Source organism: Coccinella septempunctata, chromosome 4 (assembly GCF_907165205.1).
Source record: "Coccinella septempunctata chromosome 4, icCocSept1.1, whole genome shotgun sequence".
NCBI classification, from domain to species: domain Eukaryota; kingdom Metazoa; phylum Arthropoda; class Insecta; order Coleoptera; family Coccinellidae; genus Coccinella; species Coccinella septempunctata.
This window is the reverse complement of record NC_058192.1, coordinates 19,299,586-19,322,516: the sequence shown is the minus strand read 5'-3', so window position 1 is coordinate 19,322,516 and position 22,931 is coordinate 19,299,586. Positions and strand designations below refer to the sequence as shown.

General features: G+C 33.6%; 1 protein-coding gene across 1 annotated transcript in view; it reads right to left on the bottom strand.

The window, feature by feature from the left end:
* The window catches only part of LOC123311779 (ATP-binding cassette subfamily C member 4-like), a 42,660-nt gene extending 20,084 nt beyond the window's left edge, over window positions 1-22,576 (bottom strand). Inside the window, exons 1-3 of the mRNA XM_044895871.1 lie at window positions 22,303-22,576; window positions 11,819-12,162; window positions 3,043-3,153 (exon numbers count right to left, since the gene is read on the bottom strand). Of these exons, the coding sequence (XP_044751806.1) occupies window positions 3,043-3,153; window positions 11,819-11,892 (185 nt within the window). The 5' untranslated portion in view covers window positions 11,893-12,162; window positions 22,303-22,576. The remainder of the gene's footprint in view (window positions 1-3,042; window positions 3,154-11,818; window positions 12,163-22,302) is intronic.
* Window positions 22,577-22,931: the final 355 nt, after the last annotated feature.

Genomic DNA, 22,931 nt, shown 5'->3' with positions numbered 1-22,931 from the left:
CTTGTAGTTTCATCGTTTCATTGATACAATTCAATAAGTTTTCCCCCTCAAGGGGATGAACTTAACTTTTGGTGGTTAAAAATGTGCCCTGAAACGGGCTGACGTAGTTTTCCTGTCATATCCCTTCTGGACATCCGAATGTAGACCGAGCACTAACTGCAAAGTTGTAGAGAATTGAATTCTACGTGGAATGAAACAAACGCATATTTTTTGGATAATCTGTTTCCAGAGTTTGGCCAATTTTCAGAAACAACGTGAAATGCCTGTTACAGCGTTGATTTTTCGGCAAAATCTTGGAAAGAAAAGTGGGTATATGTAACTATTATGGAAGTGACCTCAAGAGGAGTTTATACCGCGGAACTTTCTCACCATCTGTATAAGGACGTAAAGGGGAAAGAGTACCAGAATGTGGGGTGTTGCCAGAACACTTGAACGATAAGTAGAAGTTACGAATATTATAATAGTTTCCACGAAAAGATGGCAGCTCTTAACAAACGTTTTTTTTTTTTTCAATTTCACCAGGATACGAATTGTAGCCAATGGCGAAACTTTTCAAGAAATTTTTCCATGTAGAAATTCTTAGAAGAAATATTTGCACCTCGGAAAGTTTAGTTTTTTTAATTTTCTTATTAAGAGACCAAACGTATTTTTAGGCCAAGTGTTTCCATACAAGAGAATCACAAATTTGGAGCAATCAATGATACATGAAACATTCAGGTTTCTGAAAATCTCACTTTGAAAATATCATAAAACATTTCATAGTCAATGACATTAGATCTGAAAATTAGATCAACTTTGAGTCCCTTTTATTGAAATGTACTTTGGTATACTTCATCGAATGGACCTCACTAAATCCCGTTTAAGAACTTGCTTTCATATTTTTTCTGCTTTCCATCCCCTTGTAATAGAGCTGAGACATCAGATTTGACTGATCCCCCTACAACAGCATGTGTGCCAGGTTTAGAAAGCTATGTGAAGCTGGCACCCCCAATTGCGAATTTTGAAATAAAAATTTCGGGTTCGTTTGTCCATCGTAGGTCCATGTTTGACCACTCTTTTTCTTTCATTTGTCCAGGTACCGTTCTAGAGATATCGGAAAAGATCTTTTTTCGCTTCATTTTCTGAGCAGCTCCCCCAAATCGCAAAAACTTATTTTTGATGGTACAGATCCACAGAACCATTGAAATCCTTCTATGCAAATTTTGTAAAGTGTTAAATTGGCATCCCCAAATGAAAATTCTTAAACCAAAATTTCAGGGTCGTTTATCCATCGTAGGTACATGATTGTCCACCTATTTCTTCATTTGTCCAGGCACCGTTTGAGAGATATGGAAAAATAAGTTTTTTCGGTGCATTTTCTGAGCAGCTCAGCCAAATTGCGAAAACGATGGTAAAAATCGTTTGTCCAACGTTAGTCCACTTTTGTCCATCCAATTACTTCATGTGTCCACCCACAGAACCATGCAACTCTTTTTGTAATAAATCTGGAAATTTCATCCATCTCAGCGCAACCGTTCGGTCTTGACGAATTTTTAACTGAACCCAGCTTTCTCAGGACTTTTCGAAGGTCAGCTTTCGGGTCGTTTATCTCTCAATAAAAGGAACCGTAGATGGAAATGTGATACATATTATGAAAGAGCAACTCTTCTCGCAATAAATCTGAGAATTTCATTCATCTAGGTGCGGTCTTGACGAATTTCTGCTCAGAAAATGCTCCGAAAAATCTTATTTTTCCATATCTCTCAAACAGTGCCTTGGCAAATGAAAAAAAAATAGGTGGACAATCATGTACCTACGATGGACAAACGACCCTGAAATTTTTGTTTCAAAATTCGCATTTGGGGGTGCTAGCTTCACAAAGCTTGTTTAGCATACAGAGGGCGATTGGAGGTTAGTCTTGCTCGGGTATCTCGAGTCTTTTTTTGTAATAAGGTGTTGGAATGCTTCATCGATCTCGAAGGTAATGATTTTTTGTGTCAATTAAAATAGTTTATTATTGGTTATAAAAATTGAAAGTAAATATGTACTCACAATTGCCTATTTAGGCAATTCTTGGAATTCAAAAAATGACCCGAGACGACGCTACGGTTTTTCTTGTTTACTACTTATAAATACCTCCTCCATCCTTTCACAGAAAATCGAACTTGACATATCCTGTACCTACTCAACCCATATATGTTTCACACACTCAATTTCCGCATCATCTAATAGGTTGTTTAGGTCATTATTGCGATTCCCAGAATGGATGACAAAACAAAGTAGTTAAATGAACATATCAACGACTTCACAGCTCGTTATTCTCATTTTAATTGCCTTAAGCATCCATTTGTTATCAGAATTGGTTCAGTGAAAAAGGGATTAAACAAACATATGAGACAGGCAATGTATAGGTAAGCCATAAAAATGCTAGAAACTGCGGATATCAGAATTATCATCATGAATCACTATTCAGAATATGCATATTTAAATGTTGAGCGTGCGCCATACCAATATGCGCATGAATATTTTGAATAAACTTTTTGACTACTGTCGAATTTTGTACGCCTAATAAAAACTTCTATTTTCTTTGTTTTTCTCTGTACATCCATCCAAGTTTCTGTGTTCAATCCACGAAGATATTCCATGGATCTTTAAAGATAATATCTAATGTATACCTACACCTATACATATATTATCTGATACATATCATAGCTGACTAGTCGCTACGCAACTGTCCAATAAATATTTTTTTATTTATTCAGCAGATAATTCGCAATCAATCAAATGGAATTATCTACTTCTAATTAGTGGGTAATCAGATATGACTAATGTGCAATATGTAGTCTTGCAAATTCATCTCCAAAGTCCATTCATTGACGAATGAGTCGAGTATTCGTTAATAACTATAAATAGCTGTCCGCAAATTCATTGAAATTGAAGACTGCACAGCGAAACTAACTACTCTGCTGTATTTCACTTCGCGAATAATCTCAGTTGGCGATATCTCTAATGGCTATATTTCAGCTGTTCTATTACGATGTATAATGGAGGCATTGTACTCACTTTTCTAATCTATCGCCTAAATGCTTGCTTCTATCGCATGGCAGTGGGTTGTAGAGATCATCCACATCGAGTTCCTTACTCGAACCTTTTTTGAACATCGGCAAGGTATATCTGGAAAAACATAACTTCGATAAATAACCCAAATAAGTATGTGATTTTGAGATAAATAATCAATTTTGGTAGAGTTACAAGATATAATTTTGCAATTACGAAATAGAAATGCATATGCAAGTACTGGGAATTTATTCTTTGGAGAAGTGTAATAAATTACCTGATTTTGGTGTAAAATTGAATACTACTTAGTACGAACCGTGTAACTAGCGCCCTTTATGAGAGAAAGATATAAAAACAAAATATTGGTATGTATTAGCTTCCGAAACTTCATTACAATTTTGTCAGTAGTTTAGGCAGAATCGTGAAAAAATATCTTTAATACGGTTGGCGTTATGAAAATTTTTTACTATGCAAACCCCATTTATTTTTCAATTTTTTAACTATCCTAGAGAAAGGGTCATCTTTTTTTGAAACACCCTGTATTTCAATTATGCTTCCAAGTTTTGCATAATGGTTTGATTGCGGTACTTGAAGTGAATGCAAGCTTTTTTTGATCTACTATTTTCGGCATTACCATAGTATTCGTGTTTTAATGCCCTCATAAATTTGGCTTCGAAATACCACCGATTCAGAATGTTTAATATATCGACTGACAGCTTAATTTATTTTCTTAATGAATCCGGAATGTTTTTAGAACAGAACCTATATCTAGGGCAGAGTTAAGTATCTGATGAAATACGATTGTAACCTTTGCTTTTTCTTAGGTATAATTTTAACACATGAGTGAAATATAGATGTCGATTCATCACTGTCGAATGTGATTGTTTGTCGTTTGTTTATTTTTCCTGTTTTATTGCCTGCTATTTTCTCGCTAGAGTCGAAGAACTATTGTTTCAAGATGCCGACTTCAGACGAATTTAACTCATCTGTTTTGGTTCTCCTTTTAAGATTTCGAGAAATGAATCAGAAATCCGTTAATGTATAGCACATGACATGAAGCGTTTGAAGTTCACTAGAGAAATAGAAAAAAAATTCACTACGGAAATTGTGTGCCACTTGTCAGTCTTTTTTTTTTTTCAGATTCCGTCTGAAATATTGAAATAAAAAAACTGAGAATCATAAAATCAGACTGTGAATTGTCTTAATATTACTAACGAAATAATTTTATTGCCTGAATCCAAAATACATTTAAGTAAATTTTTGTACGCTCTATAAAATACAGGGTTGGGATAAAGTTTGGCACCAAATCATGGAGAAGTCTTGGGAAAATTTACTTAAGAATTTGTTAATAGACTGGCATATTGTCAGGAGGTGAATGGCAAGCACTTCGAACATTTAAAATGATTTTTTTTAAAATTATTTTCAATAAATTTTTTCTACTAGTAAAAGCCCTTTTTATAGATTTTCATGAAAAATACGTCATGAAAAGCAGAAAGAGTTATCTAATACAAAGTATTTCGTTTTATTTCTCACTATTGATACAAATAACAACGATTTATTTATTTGAATGGATTTTTTCTCAAATGTACAAAAAGACTGAATTTCTTCTTTTAACAGATAATTTTTACATGGAACCCGATATGGACAGATCCGAAGCAAGGTGCACTTTCAGAATCTGCAGAAATATACAGGGTGTCCCATTTAAATGAAAAAAAGTTTTGTCATTTCCGGCTAAACCGAATATCTCATTAATGAAAATATGCTCATCAGATGCATTGTAGTCCATTACACTCAGCTGCCAAATTTCAAAAATAACGCCCGTTTTGTTTCAGAGATATTAATTTGGTGCCAAACATTATCCCAAGCCTGTATTGTATACACTATTTCTTGCCCAACGTTTCTCTTCACCTTCAATTATTTTATGAAAAATTTATAGATGCCGTTTAGTAGCAGAATATTTGGCATTGCGAGGGGCCTATTATACGTATTGTAAATCAAACAACTTTGTAAAAATATGAATAATCGTTCATAGTCCAAACATGATATTCGATAAAAAATGGCGAAGTGTCACGAACACCCATAATCAACTCTTTCGTTCATGGTCAAACAGGGCTTTGGTATGTCGAGTAGTGTGTTTGTAGATCATCTGGCATGGTATCAAATTACTCGAAAGGCATTTCTCCAGGAAATCGGGATCTCAGTTTAAACAGATGCTATGAATTTTTACGATATTTAGTTACCCCATTCTGTAGGTCGTGGACCGAGTCGTATTTATGACATAATTCAATAAATGAGGCACTAAACAATGCCACAAGGTCGAGCTCAAAGAAAACGATACTCTGAGGAAACGTGTTAATTTTCCTTTCAACGAAGTTAATATTTTCTTTCATACAAGTGTATATTCGAGAAATTGATCTAGAACCTGAAGTCTTTGAAGTGCTAGTTGAATTCCTTGTGTTTTGGGGTGGCTAGACCACAGGGGGTTGGTCCGGGTGAGTGCCTAAAACTGCCAATAGTTTTTCTTTCCTAACTATTTCAACATTTCCAAGCTATAACTTCGTAGTTGAGCCAATGGTTATTGAAAACCTACCCTGTAAAATTATGGAGTAAGTTCAAATTCCGGAGAACAGTGAAAATGAAAGAAACATGGCTAGTTCTCAAAAAATAAACTGGAGGATTAAACAAATCATTTACTTCCACACATACATTACTTATGTTGATCGAATTGGACAACTATACTAACTGAGAAATGTGTGATTGGTTAAGTAAAACATCTGTTAATGCTGACATTCACTTTTTATGAACTCAAATTATTACCGTTTAGTAAAAATAAAATGCATCATTTAACATTTGGGCCTGCAGTTCTATACATATGATAAAATTATACGACACTCTGTATGCATAGAGGAATTTGTGGCTGGCATCCTATAGAAGAATAAGGGAGGCAGACTGAATATAAACCGATGATAAGCCTTAAGGGCTCCATCACTCAAGGTCTATTAAGGTTTCTTAAGTTTCAGAGACATTTTTTGTGTGAGAAAATGAGGGTAAACGGACCATCCTAATCTCTGATTAACTGAAACTCCATCACGCGTGAAAGGGTATAAATTTTACGCTTGGGACTCCAGTTGACAACGCCTGAGGGTGAGATAGGTAATAGTTTGAATCCTACAGTTCACATTCCGCGACAAATAATTCCTTCACTAAAGAATGGTAAGTACTCAGGAAAAGATTTCAATTTTCGAAAATATGCAAAAGAAATAAATCCATATTTTATCTAATTTTTTTTGTCTTGATCGATCAAGCTTAACGTCAAAGTTGAGAGATATTCTAAATGGTGGACTACATACTACTGCAACTAGGTTCTTGAATAAGTACCTACTAGAGTTATGGAGAAAATTACAGCTGAAATATTATTGAACTCCATAAGCTCAAAAAGAAAAGAATTAATGGAGAAAAAACGTTGAGCGACGTGAAATTTGACGTTTACCACCAATTCTCTCAATATTGTAGCTTGAAACTTATTAGAAATTTTATCACCAGTATTACTATTACAGTTACTACACACTTTGAGTATTCAATTAATACTCAAGGCTACACATTAAATTTGTTGCGGATTTTCCTATATAATTCTATTTTTAGTATCTAAAGCCCGTTTATATCAGCCGAGAATTGTCTGGAGAATTATCTAAAGAATTTTGGAGAGAAAAGGGCAGAAATTATTTTGTATTTTGAACAATGAATTCTACCCTCGATTCTACCGAAAGTACACCCCATTCACTTTTATTTTAGCACTCGGTTGGCTCGGTTGGTATGTCATTTGAAGGCATACCAAATCTATATATTTTTGCTATGGAAGAAAATTATTGACACATAATTATGCAATAGCTTGAGGAGAGTTAACGTTGGTTATCTTCTTTGGCTAAAGGTTGAATACGTTGAATTTAAATAATAATCAACTCTAAGATGAAATGCATATGATGCAGTGGTTGGGAATGGGCATCTCTCGAAGAAATTTTTTCAACAAAAATCATCTTGCATCAATATAAGTCAAAAGAATTAAAGGAAGTTTCAAGGTAAGAAGAACTTCACCTTTAAACAAAAATTTCATATGAATTAACAGGCCAACTAGCTCGTATTTCTGGCTGTTTATTTTCAATAAAAAAACAAAAAATATAGAAAAATAATAAAAATGAAATAAAAGTGACCATAAATAGATCAAAGTCAATATATAGCGAGAAAAAAATAATTTATAATGGTAATTCCAATGGTACAAACTTTGAACAAATTTTGTGAATAATTCAAACCATGTTAGTCATGCTCGTAGTCATGTTACCCAACTTATTTTGAATTTTTTTCACACTAGTTTATATTCAGTCATTTTCTACCAGTGGTAGAACGTATCAAAATAACCAACCAACCAACCAAGTTACAAGATAATGAGAAAGCTTCCGTTTTAATTTCCATTCACATTCAAAACATGTCAATTTTCTATTCGAAACCAAATGGTTATTTCAGTTATTACGATACCTGTGAAGTATTTTAGTTCAATATCATACGCCCTATTCATGAATTGGATTCTCATTCATATAACACATCAATGGACCTATTCTCCTCTTGGCACGAGTATTGGAAATGATATGTTTATATCGCAATTACCGAATAAATCACGCTGTTATGAACTGATTGAATGATGTGATGGATGCAGAAGGACAGCAGCTGTTAAAGGTAAAATTCATGGGTGTATTTGGTTAAATGCTGACCACTAATCGAGTACACTACTTTGTGAAGTGTTCCTAAACCTGGATTTCAAATACCTAGAATATTCGATTAAATTGTGAGTTTTATTTTTTCAGTAGTTAACACAACAGCTCTATTCAAAAAATTTAAAATCTCATCAATATTATTCTGCGAATATCATTTAATTCGAAATGTAAATTTGTCTACATTAAAACGGAGCATGGAGCAGAGGTTAATCAATTTGGTACTGTCAATATCATAATTATTAATGTAAATAAATAATCAATAATGAATGTGCAATCGAAGGAACACTGTGCGCACTTATTATATGGAGATGATATATCGAAAACTCATTTGTTTCAAGTCAATAACCACTCTGAATGGCAAGGACTCAAGATAATAAATAATCAATAATGCTTTGAAATAGGGTATGGTCATTTTTCCTCATAGCCTAAAAAATTTCCGCAGTAATTTAATTCGTTGTAACAGAAATATCAGTTCCTCTTGATGAATCCAAGCACTATGAATTTTTTGTTATTTTTCAGATGCGAAATCAGTTCTCAAGAAAAAATATTACGTTTGTAAGGAAAAAAATTGTTCGTCTCAATAACAAGAACACTTATGGTATTAAATATGACAAAACACATGCACGCTTTTGAGGGTTGTTAGTGCAAAGGTGGCATATAAACACCATTTTAGGTTTCTCATTTTCAATTATAGAAATTTAAAGTCCCCTTCAAATTTTGACAGCCTAGGTTTTTCAGATGCTTGCATTTAATCTACTAATTTCAAGGTTTAAAAATAAAGCAGTCAATATTTCCAAATTTTGACGCTACAAACTTGTAATATGAATTTCCATAATAATGTTCTTGGTATGGTACTACATACACATTTTTTCAAGAAGTCATGAAACAATACTTATGACCAAACCTGTCTGAATGAGGAGCCAGACAATTCAAGTGAAAGGTACGAAAAATTTTCTATTTATTGTTCTTTCATAGAAGAGTAGGCTCTAGACACCCAATTATTCAATGATTCATAAGTAATTTAAAATTTGTATTCCTTCCTTTTCAGATGTGGGGAGAAAAACCCATAAAAATTCAAGACAACTTAAGAAAGAGTTCAAAGGTATACAAAAACAATGTCATAGTTGGCGAATCTTCAAGGTCACGTCTGGTCCGCCAAAGTGACGCGCCGCCAAAATTACTATGTCATGGTAACTGATTGGCGTGAAACAAGCTCGAATGGTTGAAAATCGACTCCTGTTCTTGCAGATGAATACAAAGAACTCACGAAGAATAACAGAAAACAGAAGCAGATGTAGCAGGAAATATCCCTCATTTTTCCAAGTCTGGTGAATGTGTCTTGAAATAAATCTGCACGTTCTGGTAGGATATGTGAAACGGAATGTTTAATTTAAGATTTTAAAAAGCTGACGAAGTTCACCTCTTCTCCTCAGAGAAATAAATCCATTAATCTAATATGGTTGATTCCAAACATCTCAAATGGAGAGGGAGAAATTAAACTGGTCAAAATTTTCATGAACAAGAGAATATAGAAAAACGGCATTAATACCACTGTGCCATGGCAAAAATTTATATTATTTTCACTTGAAGGAATTCCATTATACAAGAAGTAATCAATATCTATTAGATTCAAATTCTTTTGGGGAGTAATGAAAACTATATCAGGGGACATAAAATTGAAAAAGGGAGTTCAGGTTTTTGTGAATAACCTGTAGAATTTCTTCAACAAATGAGACTGTAAAAGGTACAAAATGATTTCTATAACATAAGCTATGACCATATTTCTGAGCATATTTCTTATCATCTCGAGTATACAGAATAAGCTCAAATAGCTCTCATTAAAGCTCCATGATGAATCCATAAACTCAATAATGACATTTGAAAGAACGAAGTGACAAAAGAAGAAGTGATAAAAATATGAAAATATTCCTGACTTTCTTGACATCGAAAAAATCCTCCGTATTCCATAAGAATTTTTATTACACTCTGTCCTCTACAATTTTGTTGAATTAGGTCACTGAAGAACTGTTTTGCAATTAATTTATTTCGCTATAGGTTCTATCCCACACATGTGTCAATTTTACCTCACTAATAGGGAAAAATGAAAACTATGTAGACGTGGGAACAAAATTATCTACTGAATAAACTATTTAAAATAACAACAGATTCCGAAGATTTAGTGCAATAAATTTGTTAGGAATAATGCACTCGATTTCACTGAGAAATTTTGGCAATTATATAACTGTATTTCATGACAGTTCAAAACTTAACGAGTGGGTTTTGCATCTATCTCTCAAATTTGTCTTAAAAACTAAGAGAAATCTGCGTAAGGAACATAGTGTAATATACCATCAACCATTTAAGTGACCTCATTTTAGTTTTTGTTATTTAAAAAACGGTCTCTGATGCCCAAATTGATAAAAATGATTAGGAACTCGAATTTACTGTAAATCCCCAGGATTTTCCTAATTTATAACGTTTAACGAATGTTATTCATACATTATATTTAAGGCGAAGGAGATAATGAAAAACAATACAAACGAACTAGACAAATTCGAGAAATATTCTCCTTTTATTTATAGTTGTTAAATACAAATGAAACGGTGAAGATAAGTGTATTTGTATTCGTTTTATCATTTATTTCTACACCGACTACAACGCATCTAGATGTAGGTACCTAGTTAAAATGCAAACAAAAAGAACAGCTCGTAATTTAGGATTAAAAAATAATGAGTTGCATATCCTGAACACTAATATTTCATTTTATAGAGAGAGGAAAATTGGCAGAGGATTTAATTCAATTTAAGTGCCAAATTTCCTCGAATTCACCGATTAATGTTTCATTTTCCACTATTTTTCAAGAAGAAACAATACTCAGATTGGGGGTTATTTGGGATTGCAGTCAAAAACGAATGGATCACTCTTTATTCTTTATACTCGAGCTTTCGGAATGTGTTCATTCCTTTCTCAGGAGCAGCTACAATTAAAAAAAACAACAGATTAAATCGTACAATTAAAACAATTTTTCTTACAATGTGAGGTTTTCTCGTTATGGGTATTCGATTCATAAGTCTTCTACTATGGTAATTAGGAATCTTGCGCTAAATCATAAACCTTACTAATGATGACTCTTACAAAATGATGGTCCAGATAAACATACAATCAGTTCGGAAAATTTTTTCCATGCAATAGTTAACTCTGATTCTTGGTTATGTCGAATACCTGAAGAAACAATATTAATAGAAAAAGGTTATGAATGAACAGATTCGTAATGTTGTATGTTACTTTCAGTATTAGGTACACCGAGAGTTAATATGTGCAATATTTTCAACACAGAAATAGTTAGATTAGAGTTCCTGGTTTGGATCTTCCCAGGAGAATATGGTGTATTCTTAATAGTATAATAATATTTCAAGGACGTTGTAATAATATGCTTGTCCGATGGTACTCAGTTGAAAGCCTTAGTTTTGAATGAGAGGCACCAAAGAAACCATAAATCATCTGATTAATCATTGTCCCATTTATAAATTTCAGGATGGTTTTAGGGCTCTACATGCAGTTACCGAATCTTTTTTGAATTGGGTTGTGAAGGTCAATCTGACATACTGAGTTAAATTTTATGATTTTTCTGCTTTTGTTTTCTTTCTATTTCAGATAAAATTTTCTGGTAACTTTGAGAAGACTCTCTGGATTATCTTTTTTTCGAGAAAAGGATCAATTTCTGCATGTCCTTCAATATCAAATATTTCAGCTTATCGTAAACAGTTTAATTTCTCACAAGGGTTTTCTACAGGGATTTTTCCCTAAGCTCTATCATACTCATACATCAAATTGTAGGGTACCCCGTTACGCTAACCCTGCTGAAACTGTCCCTATCTTACTATAATCATTGTTTATATTATATGTTATAGCATGAATACGCATACAATCACCATTGAAGGTGTTTTCATCAAATGAATTGTTAATTGTTCAATGTTTGTCATCGTTTCTAGAATAAATTGAACAGAAGTACTCACGTGAAAAACAGGACTGAGAGGGGGTTGGCCTTCTCCCTCGGGTTGGGATTGTACTTTTCTTTCGTTGTATCCATTTCGTCATCAGTTCATGAGCACAGCCACAAGGAAAATGGTTTATTTTCCGACTTATATTTAGAACCGATGTCTACTTCACTTTAATCTACCAGATCGGGACGGTTATTTTTTCGAACCTCGGTCTATGTTTGCAGATGCACTTGACTCTTCAATTAAATCTCCTTTTATGACGAGACTGGGGTTGCTATAAATGTGCGAGATGAGAGATGTGTCTGAATGCAGATTCGAGGTTGGAGAAGGCTTTCCTTGTTCTCGTTTCAGTTTGAGATCTGAAACAAAATATTTGTTTAGGGGAATATTAGCCAACGTATAAACAGGATACTGCAAACATAAATTGATGTTTCAGCTAGTCTTTTTCGATTTTCCAGCAAATGAGCAACTTTTGGTAAAAATATAATTAATGGATGAAAATCCATATCTGTAACTTCATGAGTATGACTTGGGAATATCTGTGAATTTCATTTGTGTGCCTACTTACTCCTGATGAAAGCATTTTAGGCAAAAATCAGAAGATTACTTATAGATATAATTAATTGGAAGTACAGAAACTCTATTTGTTCTTATTATTAGTTTCCTAAAAAGCTTTCTCTCCATTGATTGCATGAACAATACGTATGGGGAGTCCGGGAGAGTTGAACCCCTTTTCACTCTCAAGCACTTAAGTTGATATCATGCCCAAATAGGTAATAGTAGAGTGATGGTGAGATGAACATTTTGAGTCTCATGTCTCCCTTACCCATGGGATAGTTGAACAGGGGACAAGAGAGACTTGACCATAAGTTTGCTTATCAGGAAAACAATTTCCAATAACCAACGATTGTCTCTGTCAAGGATTTCATCATGTGATGTATCAGCGTATGAAATACATATTTTCTATTTCAGAGTCTCTCTCACTTTTCAGAGATATTTTTTACTTTTTTGAACATTTGTATATTTTTTTATATTTATTTCTATTATTCAATTTTCCTTTTTTGAAGCAAACTATTATCTAAGCGGAGTGCGAAAAACTTGGACTACTGATGATGTCTCCCGACCATAGCATGAGTCAAGTCTCCCGCACTCCCTTTTACTCTATTTAACAGATGTTTTCTCGAAACTTTTTTAACTATTATTAAAAAGGCTCATCGTTTGAAAAACAATATTAATCAATGAAAGCAATAAAACTAAGTAACACCACGCACCTTTTAAACTTTTCAGACAGTGTAATAAACCAAAAATTGTTCAATTTCTTACTGCCTAACAACAAAATCACGTTCAACCCTCTCACTCTCTGTTACTAGTATCTCGCAAGCTATTTACGATACCGGTAGCGCGAAATTTGAATTGAAATATTTGAGGTGGTTCAAGTCTCCTACCTGAGCAAGTCTCTCGGACTATCCCTAAGTTATACTGCCAAGGTAAAATATTGGTACACGGTAATATTACCATTCAGCAAACAAAAATAACAGAAATGTCCTCATTGCAGCATGGTCGTTGAACTCAGATTTAATTGATTAGTGAATACTCGGGAATGAACTACGATGGATCCTGGAAGCAAAACATTAATGCTTCTCAAAAATCCTCACACTCATTTACTGCTGATTGCATTGTTGAGTTCCCTCTTCACTTTAGAATGATTAACGTTCATCCGATATTCCAATACTGTTGTCCATCGCGCGCACCCGATTTGAGTACCCAATTCACCATTCAGTTCCTAATGCCATGCTCTCTACGCGCTTCGTCTCGGTCAATCGACTTTATCGCTCGGCTTCCAGCAATTCAATTCATTGTGAGTTGAATATGAATACTTAATTAGACTGACGCTTTATGGGCGAAACCCACATGGTGGTAATAGAAACAATCAAGCGGTTAAATGGAGAGCGACAGGCGAAAAAAGTTAACTAATCGTGTGTTCAATTGGCGGTTTCGTGGTATCTATTGCTTATAAGGTTTGCTGACGGAGACTATAGATGCATTTGTTCTAATCAGCCGGCTTTGAAAATTCTGTGCGGTGTTTATCACTTCCAATTTCATTTCGAATTCATTAGTTTTCGATATTGACTTAGTAATACGATCATATTATTAGCTGCAAAGCTCATAAAGGTTGATTCTCACTATATACGTTCCATATACCTTCAGTCAAATTCATGCGTATTCTCACTATACCTTCCGTCTCCTTTCCATATCAACCCCATATTGGCTACCCAACATGTATAAAGGGGATATCAAAAAATGTCTCATATAAAAGTTGTAGGGCCAGTTAGAGCTCTACAACTCTGTGATAAATTGAAATATACAGGGTTACTTATAAAGTTGTGGATAATGAGTTATTTTTTCAAATGGGGCTACATATTATTACTTATTTTGATCGTCCACTCAATTTTGAACATTTTCATGAACCATATGTTCCACCTGAATTAATTAGTTTCCTAGATAATATATTCCCATGCAGTAAAGCCCTTTGAAATATAAAACCCAATAAAAAATTTCATCTTCCATTTTTTCCTTCAAAAATTACAGTTTTAAATTTTGATGGACATCCAATCTTAATGGACTTTTCTGCAACTAGACGAAAGACGTTTTAAATAATGAAGGATAACAATGCGAAATTCGCATTTATCTGAGCAACAAATAAGGCACAACCAATGTTAGTAATAAATATTCCCTTGACATCTGAATGTCAAATTCTAATAGAAATAAGAAATATACAAGATAATTTGAATGCATTTTCCACTCACCGAAAAAGAGAAAACTTATTATTCAATTTTAAGAGGATATAACGGTAATCATCATCTGAAGAATGTGTGAAATTTATTGAAGAATAGGGCCTTTTTGACATGACTTCATAAACGCCTTTGTTACAAGTTAACTGTTCCTTGAAATTTATTCTGTATTTTATAATCTCATGATATCCAGAAACATAATGGATTTAGATATAACACATGGTTTACAAAAAATGTTGTATTAAGTGAAAAATCAAAATAAGTGGTACTTAGTACCTATACATGGTGTCATTCCAAAAATATGATTATCATTCTTCACAACTTTGTCGTCGACCCTGAATTTTTCAATTCATCATAGATATGCCTACATTTTCAGCAAATCTGACCATATCAAGCAATTTTGAATTTCTTCTTAAAAACCAAAAACAGACAGAAATGAGATTGATCACACATTCTGTGGAAGCGAGAAATCAATAAAAAAATTTAGTGGTGATCCCCTATAACATGAACATAGTTTTCGGCTATTAGGTGAATTTGAGTTCGAAAAAAATTCCAGCCTATATGACTCACGCTACGAACTAATGATAAATTATATAATATTTTTAATTGTAAGAGCGTTACTGAAGAACCATTTTCAAGTATCTCCTGAAAACGCACAAAAGTACCTTTAACTTTTATGATATTATATAAAAATAAATTCATATCATATCGGTAGTGATTATCTACTCAGGGCTAATTATCGATAATTTTTACAATCTATAGATTCAATTGATATTGATATAATTGATATAAATTGAATTTGAGGCAGGTTTGTGAATGTTTCTGAGTTTGACATAATTTACAGACAAATTCCTCATTTGATCGAGTTGAATAGTTGCGAAAAAATGATGAAAATAATGACTGTTTCGACAAATTGAACCAATGGAACTTGTTTTCTTGCTATTAGATCAACCTTTTCCTTTTTCAGTGATCCAATCCATTATCTAATCCTAGCTGCAGTTGAAAGGTGCTCAATCAAAAATAATTTGCAGTAATTTACTCCGTCAAATTTAAGGTAAGAATTTTTTATGAAGAACTGGATAAATCATAAAACAAAGAAATTCTGAGAAGGATGGGATTAGACGTTTCTACGAAATGGTTCAACGCTGGCCAAACTCAAAGCGTGTCGGAACACCCCGCAGCTATAAAATGGGCAACAATACAGACTGACTCATGCTCTTTCTGCCTTAATAAAATCTGGTTTTTCCCATCTTCAGGTCACATTAATGAGAGAGGTTGCGCCGATAGGTCTAAGAGTTATGATGCCAGGTTCCAAGAAAACAAAATCGAATATGTAGATATCTATGCTCCTCTAGACGTGTACGATTTGTTCCAATTTTCAAATATGTAGGTAAGTAGTCGATGTGGAATTAGCGGCCACAGCATTACCTACTAGTTTTTCGCTCAGCTAAAGATAAAACGATATCGAAACAATACCTAAGAAGAAAAAATTATCGCACTACGCAGAGACAAAGTTTTCAGCTTCTTGGTCAATAAAGTTTTAGACAAGTGGAAATTGCTATCAGAAACAAGTTTCTGCACCCCTGGTCGCCCTGGTGTGAATGCTTTCCAAAACCGTCCGAATGCACTTGACTCTTATTTTTGTGTTCTTTTTCACTAGGGGCTTTATTGCATACGTTCAATCTTTTTGAATTAATTCTTGAGACTCTTGAGGCTCTTATAGGTCTAGCCCTCCTCTTTTATCTTTATGAAAAAGTAATGATAATCTTCATGAAGAAATGATAAAAATAATAATGAACTTGAAATAAATTGTAACAAAAATGGAAAACAAAAATTCCAGGTGGTTAAAGACTTTTTGCTATAGATAGAGTACAAGTACGGCAAAATACAAAATTCTTTTATATTATGTACCTATAGGTGTGTAATAAAAATTGTGAACTAATTAATAATTAAGTCGAAAAATTTGTCCGGAAATGCTTCGTTTTCAAGACACAGGTCGTTAAGTGTTTTCCAAATAAATAACAAATAACTTGATATTTTCGACGATATCTTAAGATATTTGGACTCCACTCGAGCATATTTTTAATAACGATCGGTTTTCAAATTTTTACTGAAAAGTGGTGCTTGTTGATACATTAATTGCAGAAATATATATATTCAATTTTGGAGAAAGGCTTAAAGTTTTTTCGAAAAAATATGAAGGTCAATGTACGCACGCCACTGAAGTTGCTGAAGACGATTATATAAATCTTTTACGAAATAACGTTGAAATAACTAAAGCCTCTTCTAAAATATCGAAGAATGAGTTATTTATTTGGAATCCATAGGAAAATGTAATATATAGTTATTTCTTAATGACATTTATATATTTCTAGCGTAATTTTCGATATGAAAACTTTTTATATCAACCTTCACCTTGGTATTTTTTTAATCAGATCATTGGATCATTGAATTTGTATCTTTTCACTGATAGTGTTTTTCAGAGAATTTTCTAAGGTGGCAAAGTTTATGAATGCATCCATTGAAAGGATTAGTTCGAAAATTGAAATGTTAAAGCACAAATAGGTAGTTCCCATTTGATAATTAGATTCTTCACACTTCACACTGTCGATACTTGCCAGTATAAACGATTACTCTATAGTCTATAATGTTCATTTAACCTTAACCGCTGTTTTTCTAGCGGGATTAAAAGGTTGACATTTACGACATAATTTCTGTGTTCAAGGTTAACTTTCAGATTTTCCAATATAATTTCCCCAATCTCGTTCGGCAAAGAATTTATAACCCTCATAACTATCGTACCATCGATCATGCTCATTACAAATGCCATAATAAGTTCCTAATATGGCAACAGCAACATCCATAAATTCAAGCTATTTCAAATGTAACTTCTCTCAAACCAACAGGAATAAGATCAAGAGTACATCAATAACCACCACCTAGAGCTATATTACCATCAGAGGTCGTATCATCTGTATATATGGGTATCTATAATTCGGAATGTCGAAACAGAGAATTATGAAGGTGTTGGAAGATTCTTCAGCTATGCATTAATTGTAAAAGTCGAAATTATCAACGATTAACCGTCGGAAAAGATGTGGACTGCCAGGCACTATCGAAATGAGCGGATATAATGTTCATCAGACGCTTTGAATTCTCCGCATTCAATAAATATGATTCATTTGAAGTTCGAAAATACATTTCTGAATGTTAAATAGCTTTGAAAGTGATGCTTCCGAGAAATTGAGTGGGTTGGTCGTGAAATAGTTGTTCAAAGATCGCGTAACAGGAAATGTCATTCACTGGCAGATATGTCACTTTGGGACATGAGGAATTCTGCGAGTATTCGAAGAAAGTGTGAAGACTAATGGAACATACTGGAGAATCCATGTACAGGCTATCAGGTAAGCTTACAAATTAAGCGAAAGTAAGTCAAGATCAAAAATATTTAAATAGTAGGTATGTTATAATCCTCCGATTAGGCCAAAATTCCCTAATAAATCAAGAGAACTTTAATCCTTTGGTTTATAAGAATACTACTTTATGCACTTCAAGGCTGTAAGAACGCCCAGTTTCATAATCAAAATTAAAGTCACTTTAAGCTCAAAACTTTCTTTACTGTCATTTTTAATAGGGTTGAAAGAAGCTTTAAAATAAAAGGGATTTTAGGTTTGATTATGAAACCGGCCGTAAGAATAAAATGATCAAGAAAAGAAAATTATAGACAGTATTTTTGTGTGCGGAGCTTCAAAGTGTCAACTCTACTGACTGATCGTTGGTTGACATCGAAAAGTGTACCTCGAAAGCGTTGCTGGCTTTCAACTCCTCATCAGGGATCAAATTTACTATCAATCCCCGAGGGATTAAAAGTACCTCTTTATTTCTGGAATCGCATAAAATAATTTTACATCAAGCTATAAACGATAAAGCGTAGGATTGGTTATATGGAACGTCCCACTCTTTGAAGTTTGGAATAACGTAGATTTTTTCCCATCCCAGATTTCACGTTCGAGGTTTTGCTTCTTTAAATGATAATTCCACGAAACACATCACATAAAAAAGTCTCAATATCTGAAATATCTATATTCAGTGAGATCAAGATAGTGACTCTGAAAATTGACATGGTAAAGTTATAGTAATAAGCATAAATAAGCAGAAACCAAGTAGAAGGAGTGTATCAGATAGGCTCTTTAGCACCTATCTCAATTGAAAATGGGGTTATAAAATGTTTCTCGTCAACTTTCTCCGGTTTATTTAACAACCACAAGGGAGAACGGGTCGTTGAGAACTAGACCCCTATTTAACAGGAATGTAAACAAATAATAAATCAGTGCAACCCTGTGGAAACCAGCAGTTTTATGTTAACATGTAAATACTTCCGGTAGAACCAAAAGAATAGGGCTGAGTCTTTTGTTGAATGATACGAAAGAATGATATAATAAAAACCAAATTATAATATTGTAGGTATGTATATTCAATCTGAGATTCAATCTGTTAATCAATCATACACTGGCGCCTAGAGATAATAAAAAATAATATTCAAGAACGACTAAAAACATAGATAATGCAGCTAGCATTGATTCTGAGATTAATTCAATACAGTTGATCTTGAAATTGATTTTTGAGTGAAAGAGATTAAAAGCGGGTTTCATAAAACTTTAATTGTCCGATCAACGATTTGACAGTTACTCGATTTGTAAAACGAAATCACTGAAACTTTTTTATTTATGAATATATTGCAGAATAAACAATTGAGAATAATTGAATGGACGTCTAAAAATCATAATTTGATGCGAGAATGATATTCTGAATGATCATTACTGAATTATCGATTGAAAACAAATTGACGTCTATTTGTCAATCAAGAGTTTATTCCGCGATCAAGCTTTATGAAACCCGGGGTAAATGTAATATAGGACTGCACGGTAATAATAAAAGGTAATAATATTCTCCCTTTGAAATGATACAACAGCTACTAAAATGGATGCGAATGTTTTATCGAATATAGTAGATATATATCTTATATATCTTATCTAAAGGTATATAAACGCACAGTGTAAGTATTCTAAATTAGCGTTTGCAGAAGCACATAACAAAACGCTATAAATTTCACACAAAGGTTGTGTTCAGAATCATCACAATATTCGAACTTTCTCAATCGAAACTGAAACGTTTGTTTGCTGAAATATTTATGAATATACATATTCATGAATTCTATTATGTTTCAATTAAATTTGAGTTTAACAAGTTTTTACTTGATGTATTCTGCTATTCTGAACTGATATCCCAAGATTAACGATCCAACATGCAATTTTGAATTTAAAATTTTGATTTCATTTTGAAATTCGGAATATTCTTGTGAATAGAGATTATTCAAATTATCATAATTTAAAATAATCATCGGACTACCGAGTAAATTTTGCAGAATAAGGCAAAGGAAGCTCTGAAAATGCCAATGGTCAACGGATAATTGAGGCTTTTGATAAATGATTGTAACAGCGCTGTTTATAAGCGTCGAAATATTCTCATTTTGCCAATTTCAACAATTTTCAAGGTTTTGGAAACGAATGATTCATAAATTTCGTGATACTATGGTAAATGTTGGTATGGAACGGAAAAAAATAAGAATAATGAAGCGTCAAATGTCACTCAGCAGAAGAAATAATGTATGTATGAAATATTTGACCGAGGACAAACGGATTCATTTGGTAGTGACTTAAACCTAGACCGTACTACTCTCTGTTAAATTTGTTACAATTTATTACACTAGGTCCGAATTTTATTACACTTCCCATTCCAGAGTTATGCTCTCGGTTATGCTTGTTCTAGATAGTAGAATTTATTAATCCTTTGAGACATAAATTAAATGAATATAAGATTGCTATGGACGATACTTGATGAAAATCCATATTTGAACTTAAAACAGGTTATACGATTTTCACAATGATAAATAATTTTTCATGATATCGATTGAAATTCATTCTGGGAAGATTCTGCATTTCCTGAAACTTTTTAGGGTTTTGACTCGCAATCTTTGAAACAAAATCAATTTGACAATTAATGTCAAACAAAAATACAATTCAGAAGATTTTCGAAAATTGATTTTCGTCTGATGAAGGAGTCTGAAAAGTTCCAATATAAAATTATAATTTCAAAGTTCTTTATTTTCAGGGCATTGTCAAGGCAACAATTTTTTCTAGTTGATTTGCTCCTGACAAATTAGTGCAAGAATTTACGCAGGAGCAAATCGTTTATTTCACCTTTTTAACGAATGATGTTTCGGTCAAAATTTCACTTTTTTTCTTCAGCCGAATGGTAGGTCATTCCAAATATTACATAATACAGGTGCTCTGATGTAATAAAATAGTTCACCATGATATTAGTAGGCCTTGGAGAACAAGCCTCAGAATATTTTAATTCGAGGATGGTACGTCTTCAGAAAAATAAAAATTGGTATTTGAATCAATGAGTGAGTTGTCATAAATTTGCAATAAATTCTAGTCCAACTCCATTTCCGAGACCATTTCACTACAAAAGTTACAAGTGGGTGGTGTAGCTTCATAGGGCAAGTGTAATAAAATACGGACTTGGTGCAATAAAAATGTAACAAATTGCACTATGCTGCCGGTTCTGGCTGGGTGATTTTGCCTGGGATTTGGCCAATATAGACTGAAGTCACTTCCTTTGGTGTAAGATGTGAAGATTATGAGTGCTATTAATAATCTTACTTTTAAAATTTTAGCTTTATGAGGAAGAGATACAAAAGTTTCTCCACTGTGCATCAGTCTTCTAATATTATTGTTTTTGGTTTTGTTATCCCGGTTACCCGTGTCTTTTATTATCTTAATAAATATTCATAAAAATATTCGACTTCTTTACTAAAGAAACTGACGTCTTTTCCTTCATATTAAGTTGAATCCACGATATTGGAGTTAACTTTAACATGGGACGTGTTTTAAAAGTCATCTTCAAGAAGTAATTATCTGAGAAAAAATTTTTAATGCTCGCTTTTGGTGATTAGGTAATAACGTTCTTTCACGCTTTTCACGCAGTTAAGTGACTAAAACAATTAGATGAATAAAGTCGACAAGGCATAGTGAAGAATATCGGCTGACACCAAAACAATAAACAAACCTATTGTATTATATAACACATAACACGAGCGTAGCAGATGACTATTCGATCATTGGCATAAAAATTGATTGAGCATAATAAACGTCCTCTAAAGGTTCGTTATTATTTTCAGCGCATCCAGGCCGGTACTTTTCGAATTGGAAAATAATATAGATTCCCCTGTCAGGACGTTCATTAGATTTTATCGGTACTAAACAGCTGTTTGTGTAGTCCGCGATGTTTAACAAATACTTCATACAACATATAGCGCGCTATCAAGGTCTTTGATTATACTACGGGCTGGTGTTATCGTGGAAAGTTAATAAAGTGATTAGCATAAAAATTTGCCGGTTGAATTTATGATCGAATTTACGAATTCCAACAGGAAAACACTGGTGCTAGTAGTTCGATTTAGAGTTGAGACAAATGGGCAGATTTGAGAGAGGATAGACAACATGGAACGTATAGAAAAATTTTGGGGATTATTGATAGAGAAGGTGAACAAATTTCATCTGAAATTCTTTGCCATATATGCCGGTTGAATGAACTAGCGAATCAATATAATATCGTCCAGTTTACACTTATGTTACTTACTGGTCGGACAGGTTCCCTATCTTATTTCGGTAGAAATAGTCGCTTCTGTTGGCGCAACACTTGATTACCCCGTTATTTCCACTGAACATTCGGAACAACGGACACAAATCGGGAAGAAAAAAAAACGTAAAATTCCGCAATATTTTTGGGCAATGCGGCAGCGATCGCGCTCGTGCGGTTTGAACAGAGTCCGACAGCGGACTATACCGGATCTCTATTCGAAGCTATGCCGACTGCTCTCTGTCCGTAGTCGCGAACAATGAAACCTATTTCAGGCTCCGGCAGTTTTTTGGCATACGAGCCGGTATCTTATCTACGGGAGGGGGTAGACGTCGCGACGGATAGTCAACCCATTCATTCCTCCGCACTGTGCTCTTTGAATCGATTATTGGATTCCGACTAATTGATCGTAATTAACACGTGCCGATGACGAGTTCACTCTGGAAATTTCCAATTAGATAGGGGTGATACAGGGTGGACAGATTGTTTCATTATACGGTGGAGTTTATTCTTAAAATTTCGAGGAAATCCTCGAAAAATGTTCAATTTGAATCGTACAACTTCTGATGTATCTAGTTTTCACGAGATATTTTCGGTCTTATTTCATCATAGGCACCTGATGTCCCTGA